At 40.8% G+C, this 10,036-nt stretch overlaps 1 protein-coding gene across 1 annotated transcript; it reads left to right on the top strand.

Annotated features, from left to right (window-relative positions):
- The first annotated feature begins 3,922 nt into the window (after positions 1-3,922).
- Positions 3,923-9,136, top strand: LOC308125952 (uncharacterized protein). The gene is made up of 6 exons (XM_080490000.1): positions 3,923-4,329; positions 5,889-5,927; positions 6,850-6,960; positions 8,043-8,159; positions 8,436-8,522; positions 8,611-9,136. The coding sequence occupies exons 1-6, from the start codon at positions 4,207-4,209 to the stop codon at positions 8,668-8,670; spliced, it is 537 nt and encodes a 178-aa protein (XP_080346126.1). The 5' UTR covers positions 3,923-4,206; the 3' UTR covers positions 8,671-9,136.
- Positions 9,137-10,036: the final 900 nt, after the last annotated feature.

Genomic DNA, 10,036 nt, shown 5'->3' with positions numbered 1-10,036 from the left:
AACCAAAGCAGCTGCTTAGAAAGAGCTGAGGGCAACACACTGTAAAGGAGTATTGATTTGCAATCAGACCTGTAAACCTGTGCAGTTGTGCAGACAGGAAGGGGATGTAATACGAGTCTCTCATTTCTCAGTAAAAGTTACAGCGCTGTGACCCTGCATATGGAGTACACAGGCATTTATTAGTATCCTTCACATGTCTTTATTAGCAGCGTGCACGTGCAAAATCTGCATTCAGTTAGGGACTGTAAATGCTTGGGAAGTGTTATTTGGTGCATGAACAAATGAAAGAAGCACATTTTAGCTTGATGCACTGCGTCTAATTAATTGTTGTACCAATGGTTCATTTAATGTGAAAACAACCTATAAGCACCATGGAAGAAGTAACTCCACTAATGCCTGTTGTTTGTTTCTGTATCCATATGCTTGAGTAAATACGCGTGTAGAGTTTGAGTAACTGTATTTTTCATTTTCCGCAAGATTGATAAACAAAACAACAGAGCTGAAATGTAACACACTTAAAAGTTCGGTTTTTTTTACTGAAAGCGTCCAAGTTCTGCAAAATTACACAAAATTCAACTGAGTAGTTGCAGCAACGCCTCAAAGAAAACATAACAGTGGAAAAATCCTTCAGCACTCCATTTCTCAAACCTGTAAAATCCCAATAATATAGCTTTACAAAATGTTATTTTTACAACTCAATAACTTGAGCTTATGAACGTGATTATAGTTGTTCTTCTAAACTCTGTTAAATGCACAATATGTGGAAACTACCATTTAAAATAGTGAAACAAATCAAAAATATTATAATCCACAGAAAATGAAGAAACAATGGTATCACCATATAAGGCTTCTGCATACTGCTGCAGGAATCTGCTAAAGCACAGGTGTCCACACAATGGCCTACGAGGCTGCTGCAGCCAGAAGTTCATTAGGGGATCCACAAACTGTGAAAATATTATGGAATGTGGCTCACAAATCAAGCTGCTTCAAAATTTCCCAGGGGTAATCAAGAGTTTGTTTGCAGGAACTGAGTTATACGATGTGAATACTTGACTACAAATTTCCCAAATAATTAGATTTAAATCATGTTCTTTGTACTGAACACCATTTTTGGAACAACCTCTGGTAGTTCTGAACATGATCCTCAACACGAAACTAGCTAATTGGAGAAAAATGTTGCTGTTGTTGACCAAGAAATGTTGGATAGCAAGTGAGTGGAGAAGATTACAGATGATTTCAGTGTTATATTTCACCTCTATAGAGTGACCTTGCTGCTTGGAGAGTTTAAAAAAGCCCTGCATTCAAGTTAACAAACAAATCAGTTAGCCTCAGCAGGTTCAGTCTTGTAAAACCAGTTTGGACCACTAGATGGTGTAGTGAGCATGAAGTTTGTTTCCAACAAGAAGCTACGATGCAAGCTGTGAAAACCTATGAGAGATGAACTGGGATCACACCTAATTGTGAATGTGTGTGGTTTTATGTTTAATTGTACATAATGAAAGCACATCATTGTTGTCTGTACAGTCCAATATGTTTAAAAATCAATGACCATCAATATATTCCTCTCAACAAAAAAAAATAGACTGGGCTACCACAAAAATCTAATGATTAAGCTATCTTACATAATTCACTTAACCCAATCCTTTAAAGGTATGTTATGTAATATTATTTTCAATTGAACATGTAAAAAAAAAAAAAGTCATGTAACTCCATGTATATCTCTGTGTTGTGCTGAATTCATGACCACTGATGTCTGCAAACTAAGAAAGCAACTGCAGCATGTCAAACCTTGTAAACCGAGCATCTGATCTGCTCTCAGTTTAATTTTCTTTTTTTTAAATGACAGATAAGCTACAAAACAGAGGCAGCAGCTTGTGCAAATGACTAAATAAAGAGTACTGAGGAGAAACTGAGAACTGACTCACGACTGCCACGCCATGCACAAAAGTGGCATTGCTTAAACTGTGCGCACTGCACCTTTAACAAATTAGTCTGCAAGAGTTAATTTTTCAGTTACATAATCAAAAACATCCATTGCTTCATGAGTCATGTCTAATAATGCAGATGTTGTTTCTTAAGTCACATTTCCTGTTTTTCCTCCTCTGTTATCCTACTCCCAGGCCGCTGGGCTGCTTAAGCCCTCTCACACTCTCACACTCAGACACATTTCCACAAGTATTTATGTGTCACAAATTACCTGTGTTCTCCTCACTTATCAGACACACTGGGACACGGGGTTGAGTGGAAAACAGGTGTGTTTTTTGTTTTGTTTCACAAGGTCAGAGGCTGCTTGCCTTGGAGCGCTGTCTTCAGTACACTGACAGCAGCACAAAGCACAGCAGCTGATGAATGACACTTCCCATCGGGAGGCAGGAGAGGGTGAATACTGAGAGTGGCTCTGCATGGCAATTTTACATCGTTAACTCCCCAAGATGCTCCAAAAAAAAAGTTACTTTGAAACCAAAAGTGTGAAGTGAATAACAGGGATCTGGAGTATGAAATACTGTAACTCTTGCTGTGATTACTGTCTTTCTACACGGCCACATTGTGGTTTGTGTGAGGTTAATGTAAACTTGTAACCTTGGTAACATCATTTTCACATCTTACCAGAAGTCATGCGGTGCTTAAAGCTAAACCACAGACTGTGATTTCCCCGTAGGAGTGATACTGAGATGGAGTGTTCAGTTTGTCCACTACAACGGAAGACACGTCCACCCATTCAGAGGTCTGAGTGCCAAAGAAAGCATTATTAGCTGTTTTGAGGTCATTTTTCTCTCTTCCCTCCCTTTGTCTCCTGACTAAACATCGCCTCCATCGATTTACATCATTAGCCTGTATAGCTGTCTCGCCAGTGGTCTCCCTGAACCTCCTGGGAGATGTTTGCAACAGCAGTTCTCGCACAGCATATCTCAGAAAAATGAAGGATCGGAGGGTGGTGGTGGGATTCAGAGCCACGGGGGTGAGGACGGATGTTTCATTCTCACCATTCACACTATGACTCAGTGGGAGATGTTTTCCCAATCTCTCTTAAGTTAGCTGAGTGAGATGGAACCAGGAAAGGAAAGAGGTATTTAGCTTCGACTTGGACCGGAAATGAAACTTTCAGCAGTTTTCACAGCGGTGCCTGTCCTAGCAGGAGATGATGCCTCAGTGACCGACAGCTCCAGGCTTAAACACATTAGACCAGATTCATTCTCCCTCTTGCTCTCACTCTCACTCATTCTTTCCATCGTGTAATACACCTTGAGACAGAGCGCCCATTCACATGAAACTTGCCCCATCAGGGCATGCCTTCTTTATGACTTGTTATGTTTTAAAGGCCATATAAACTCCTGCAGATATATAGTAAACTTGCCAGATAATGTAAAACACACTGTTCAGTTTAAGAAGAAAATGGATTTAAAACACTGATTTCCTCTCTCTGTTTTTCACCTGGTTTTTTTTCCACCTCAAAAGAATCACAAGTAAGATTCCCAAACTTTCCAAAAAGACATATTATCCTCATTCAGTCTCATGAATCATCAGATGCTGTTTGAGGCTTTAATCTGCAAGCTGCGTGATGAATTCACAGTGTCAATAGCTGCTGTATATTCCTCTGAGAAGTCTGCTGAGGAATAATTACTGTAATTTCTAAAAAGGCTTACTCAAGTGTTTGGATCCGTGAAGGCTTGAATAAACAGTCACTTTAAAAGCACAAGGAAGCAGATTCATCTACACTGAGCCAGGAGACAAACCCACTGCATAATGCAGCATTTCTTGAAGGCATTACAAGAACCAAACCACCATTTTTTCATTTGTTACCTACAAGGGCTTGACAACACAAGTTTCTTCTCTCCGCTCTTTTTTATTAAACACACTCACACAGACACACATTTTGGCAGCCTCGAACGAAGGCCTAAGTGGAAAATGGCCCTCATGTTCCACTTTAGGTTGGGGTAGCAGGATAGATGGGGTATAGGAGGGGAGGTGAAGGAGGGCCTTTTTTTTTTTTTTTTTTTTAAAGGGAGGCCCCTCCACATGTCTGACATGTTTCTGCAGGACCACAGGCCACTGGTTGGCGCGGAGCACAAGCTTGTGGTAGGCTGTTTGTCTGCGTGAAGCTGGCATGGCCTCCCGTTCCCCTGCATCTGTTCCCCATTAGGAGAGCCGAGAGTATAAAGCAGGGAGCTGACACAGACTGGGAGCAGTCTAGTTCCTGCCTGGATCATGGGGTTTACTATCTGGCTCTGCGTGCTCTGCCTGCAGGCGAGTCTGCTGTCACACGCCCTCGACTGCTCAGGAGCAAGCCAGGGAGAGCTGTGTGTCAGAGGACGGACCGCAGACGCACAGGTAAGAGACGCACTTCTAATGGATGTGATAGTTAGAGGAGGACAAGGGTGTTCATTAGGTGTCAGTCATCATCTGTTCTGCTGGGGTAAGTGCAGGCTGTCTGGAGCTATTTAACTGTTGCTTGCTTACAGTAAAGTACATAATAACAAACTTTAAAGGGCCCGAAGGGATGAGGTTCATGTAAAGCAAGTTTGCAAAAAAGCAACTGCCATGTTGACACAGTCTGGTTTAAATTTGGCTTAATAATCAATGCACAGAATATGCTTTAAATCATTTTATTATTGCACCTATAAAATGCGTATTTGCTGTTTTTTCCCCCGAAACATGTCCTCAGTGTGAATATAGAGTCAGAAACAGCGTATCAATTAAAAAGAACAAGAAGTTATTGTTTTTAAGTGTGCATTGTTAGATGTAGCTCATGCAGACAGCGTGGTCAGTGTTTATACAGTAGCCCGGCCAGAGGAAACCAGTAACTCTGCAGGAATGTCAGTTCGTCCAGTCTGCCTCCTACAGAAAAGACAACTGTGACGATAATAGTGGTCAAACCAGTTTTAAGATGGAAGCAGACATGTGCTGTCCAAGGCTGACCTATGGAGACATAGAAACATATAATCTGGGTTTTTTTCTAACAGAAACAAAGTTTCATTGTAATGGTTTTCACAGCCATAATGCCAATGCTCTAAAATATACCCTCTCAATGGAACGAAAACCTTACTGAACCTCTTTTAGCTTTTCATGTGGCTGCCGGTTTTTATACTTTAAACTTGTGGTCAGCATTTTTCTGTGGACAGTCCTCATGTTCTGTCCAAAGTAATCACTCTCATGTGGACAACGGATTCGACAGCTGCAGGAGAAAAGAGGATTTTTTTCAGCCACACATAAGAGTCTCACTTGTGATTCTCCATCTGAGCGACTTTGCGCCACATGTGTGCTTTTTTTTTTTTTTTTTTTCAGCCAGTATTTGTAATGTAATTACAGCATGCACGATTATAAGCTTTAAATGTGGTCAGGACTAACTAATACCAGCAGCAGCATCTTTTCAAGGGCTATATTTGCTGCATTAGGTGATATTTGCCAGTTCCCACCAAACTCACTTATGTTTACGATGGAAAACATCAAATGGGGGAATTTATGGGACTCGTCAGCGCATAATGGATGCAACAGCAGAGAGACCAATTGGAATTGTGGCGGGATTTGATGAATATTGTAAACACACACACTTACCAAATATACAGCTGGATTTTACACAATGGCAGCTGAATCTTCGTCTTGCTACATTATTTAACGACACAAGTGTTTAACAATTGTTTTTACAAACAGCAATGTTGTATGAGGGGGTTGTTTACACATTGGGAAAGCTTAAATGAAAATACTATTAGTTAATGGTCACGGATTGAGTTATCTTAAGCTTACAACAGAAGAGAAATTGCATGAGGATGGTTCAAGCGTGACGAAATCAACATGTGAGGCAATGTAATGACAAAAAAGAGACATTTTTAACAGGATATGATGAATGCAACATAAATGCTGAGTCTTTGGTATGTATGTTTTCTCCTCAGTGGGATGACCAGAAGGCATTACCCTTAGCTGAAGGACTGGTATGTGCCAACACCTACACTTTTCCTTCACAGAGTTATACTTTGGCACGTTGCACTTCCTGTTGCTCCTCTTGGACGACACCAATTTAGAGCACATTTAGGCTAAAGATAGTTTGGTCTGTGGGCAGAAGGTTTCAAAAAGGGGACAAAAGAAACAGATAAATAGGAAAATGTTTGGGGTTTTGGAAATTTTCAAACACTACTGAGGAAAAACAGACAAAAACATCTTACTTGGGCCATTGAGTCACAAGAGCAATGCAGCATTTGCATCCCCGTAGCTTCAGTCACAGAAACAAACAATAACAAATGCATTATGCAATTAACCTGCAACCCCAAAGTGTACAACTGTTGTGCCACACAGTCACTTCTAAAATATTGTGTCCCACATTGCTGGAAACTGAAGTAATCATTCAAATGTAGGTCAATGGCAATCACTGTAAGCTCTTTAACCGGCATTGCAAATGATTGCAAGGCAAATATTATGGAGTGAATGAAACTGTCTTTGTTTTCAACTGCCTGGAAAAACGGAGAGGAAGCTATAATCAAAAACTGGGGGTGGAAATTAATGTTTCCATTCTTGTACAATCAGGCTCTGTAGGACTGTTGTGAATTTACCAAGTCTTTTACTTTCCAACTGAGACCTGTTGGTTCTTAAAGTGACAGTCCATTTATTAGCGAAATGAGAGCGATCAATAGCAGAGCTTTGATTTGAGCAGATCAATGCAGGAAAACAATGAGACTCCTGATAATAACAGTTTTGTTGATTTCCTTCTACTCGACAAAAGAAAAGAGAAATGAGGAGGATAGGATGAAATAGACATACGCTGCTCACTTGGTATGTACTGCACACAAGACTGGATGCAGCATGCGGGAGATGTTGTTTCCCTCTGTGGTTGTGGTTCTGACTGTCTCATCTTTGTAGGTTTTGTTCAGACGTAAGAGACAGTTGGAGCGGAGAGGTCCCACCCACCTGAGTCACTTCAACCTGCCCGGGGCCGTCGCTGTCAAAGGTTTCCCTAACACTCTCATCCAGGTAAACCACTCCTGTTAGTCACACAAGATTGTGCGAGCGAAAGCCAAACGTGGAGGAGGTGGGGACTGGTTTGCAGCAGTGGCAGCAGCTCCTGAAGGTCTTCTGAAGTTTTAGTCATACTGTATCATCTGTATGTGCAGGCTTACAGAACCGAGCCAAAGAAACCACAGTTTGCGGCAGCTAAATTCCTAAAAGTACTATATAATCATGGTGCGATTTGCTGGGGAGATGGGAGCGATACAGCTCCTCATCCGGTGTACTCATCCCCCTTTCTGCTGAAACGTTTTAAACAAAGCTGGATAAAAAAAATGTATCGCCCCTTTTGAGGTTAAACCTTTATTCTCAAAACAGATCAAATCTTCTTTTAAATTCAACTAAAATAGATGCCCAACTCTCGCTTGAGAATAAAATTGCAACAATCATGGAACTGTTCAGTGAGTAAAGCTTGGTTCCATGTAAAGTAGTTAATCCCAGGTTGATTACTGGACTCCCTGATATCCATCCACCTTGCATACAGCATCATATGTACCAGCCCTAATTGACTTTATGGGTAGATTCAATGTCCACAGTGCATTACATTGAAAAACACAATTCAATTCATGAACTAATTTTAATTCACTTTATCTATCCCCTAGGGACAATTCAAAGAGTCTCACACACTGAAATGCACACCTGTAGGCATTTTCAAGTCATCGTTTGGGCTTTAATGCATGTTTTTGAACTGACTGGGGCGAAACTGGACTACCCTTAAAAAAATGCAATGTACAGGACGAACATGCAAACTCCACACAGAAAGGCCCATGAGCCAAGCCCAGAGTTCAAAACGTCAGGGACTCTTTTCATTTAGTCAGTAACCGTCATACTCGTTGCTTGTTTACGATTACAATAATTCCTATTGTTTTTTTTAGGCTTAATATTCAGTTCTAAAGGTGTGTGTTTCAGTACAGAGAGATATTCCAATGTATTTCATGATATTTCTTCTCCAATTTGGTGTGTGCGCATGAGCGTGTGTGAGAGAGAGAGAGACAGACAGAGAGAGAGAGAGAGAGAGAAACAATAATCCCTCTGTTTGTGGTTTTTAGGCTGATAGGTCCAGGCGACACTTGATTCAAGCTGCAAATAAGAAGAAGAACAAGCGTAAACCCCGCGTGGGCTCCTTCTCCCTCCTTAGCAACGACAAGAAATCCACCCCCCTACAGGTGAGTCACCATGGCAACCCCTGAGTGGAGGAACAGCTGGGGCAAATAGGCCGGATGTGCGAGCAGAGTTATAAGGCCACCTTACTTTGTTTAGTTTTTTTTTTGGATCAGCTTTGGTACACTTACCTCCATCCATCTATCCAAGTGGCTTTTTGAGACAGATGGTAGCCTTTAGGCTGTGCAAAGAATAGATTATGTTCATGCACAAATGAGTTTACCCCATCAACCAAATTCCAAAGCCGCGACACGGTGACACTGATACGTCTGGCGTCACAGTTTCAGGTGACCAGAGCAAGGAGACAATTGAAGCTGGAGCCACCGAAAAGGGGCAACTCGGGTCGCTCTGGAGCTTTCTCTGTCCTGGTGAGTCACCACATCGTGCATGATAATTTACCTCTGAAAAAGTATAACATGTGATTTTTATTTAAATGTGTGTGCCTGTGCTCTCCAGGGAGATCCTCAGAGCGAGGGTCTGAAGGAGCAACCGAAAGAGATCCAGGAAGACGAGTGATGAAGAATAAAATGTTCCTTCTTATTTCTGCAAACCTTAAGGGATGTGCATTGTAGAGATGTGTCCTGATTTTAACCAAGACATGTAAAGAAACTGAATATTGGTCTGAAAATCATTGCATTGAGAAGTCTGATGTTTATTTAGTATGTTATTTAATCATCTTAATATGTGTTTCTGCCATTATTGTTTCAACTGTCAGTCAGCTCACATTTATCAGCCATTATGCACTTATGAATGCTTTTTATTTTAATGTCTAATATATTCCTGCATGTTATTACACCACAAGAGATGCCACGTTATCACTGTAGTTTGCCATTTTGTTGTAATCTATTTAATCACAGATTCTTTATGGAGATTGGGGATATATTTTTGCAGAAATATTTCCTGTGTTGTTGTATCAGGTTTCAATAAAAAGATTCCAATAAAGGTTTTGGGGTTCATCCGGTTAAAGTTTGAACTAAACACTGATTTGTTTTTCTAAAATGTTCGATCATCTGTCTATCTTGCATACCAGCTTTATCCAACCAAACATGATAGGAAGCTGGAGTACTCAGACAAAAACCCATGCACAGGGAGAACATGCAAATGCCACACAGAGTAAAGTAGTTACCGAGGAAGTTAAAATACCACAGTAACAGATGGAAAGTGTTACAGGTATAGTGCTTGGTTGGCATTGATGGCAACACTGTAACCCAGCAAGGCCCTCTTTTCTATGAGAGGTTGACTAATCTATTCACATTACAGCAGCCAAGGGCAAAAAGCCTTTGTGTGAGAGAGAAAAAAGGTCTAAATCTAGTCCAGACCATCTGTTTCAGGAGTCAAACTTTGTCTATTTAAATATCTCAGGTCATTTATAATTCATTTGGCCGGGAATGGAAAAGCAGCATGGTCTGGAGCAGAGAAAATAAGTTTGAGCATTTCTGCAGGACACGGATGCAAATATACGCACAAAATCAGGTCTTCGCAGTCAGCTGTGCATTGTGGTTTCCACGTATTTACAGCATTTACGAATAAAGATAGAGAAACAGTGCTGTACGATGACGAATGTGGTCTAAAAATCCTGGTAGTAAAAACAAAAGTTAAAATTGTACTCAGGTCCACCCAAACTGAAAACACCAGACACCCCCAACTAAAGACAATCCAATGACAAAATAGCAACGAAATAGTGCAAAGCCATCTAAATGAATACAATGAGTCATCCACCCCCGTTTACTGATCAGAGGGCTAAGCTCATGACGTAGACATGCATTGCTCACGGCCTCATTATTATGCTTTTTTTTTTTTTTTTAGGACGAAAATGGAAACACACAAAACACAACTCAACTAAATACTATTTTCAAATGCCATTTTCATCCCAAACACATGG

Source organism: Lipophrys pholis (assembly GCF_963383615.2).
Source record: "Lipophrys pholis genome assembly, chromosome: 20".
In the NCBI taxonomy this organism is placed as follows: domain Eukaryota; kingdom Metazoa; phylum Chordata; class Actinopteri; order Blenniiformes; family Blenniidae; genus Lipophrys; species Lipophrys pholis.
This window is presented reverse-complemented; position numbering and strand designations above follow the sequence as displayed.

What these genes read in the sequence shown, in the direction of transcription:
- LOC308125952 (XM_080490000.1), top strand. Translation starts at nt 4,207, where the DNA reads ATGGGGTTTACTATCTGGCTCTGCGTGCTCTGCCTGCAGGCGAGTCTG. An exon ending in TACCCTTAGCTGAAGGACTG is followed by an intron (nt 5,928 to 6,849) that starts GTATGTGCCAAC and finishes TCATCTTTGTAG; the next exon opens with GTTTTGTTCAGACGTAAGAG. An exon ending in TCCCTAACACTCTCATCCAG is followed by an intron (nt 6,961 to 8,042) that starts GTAAACCACTCC and finishes TGTGGTTTTTAG; the next exon opens with GCTGATAGGTCCAGGCGACA.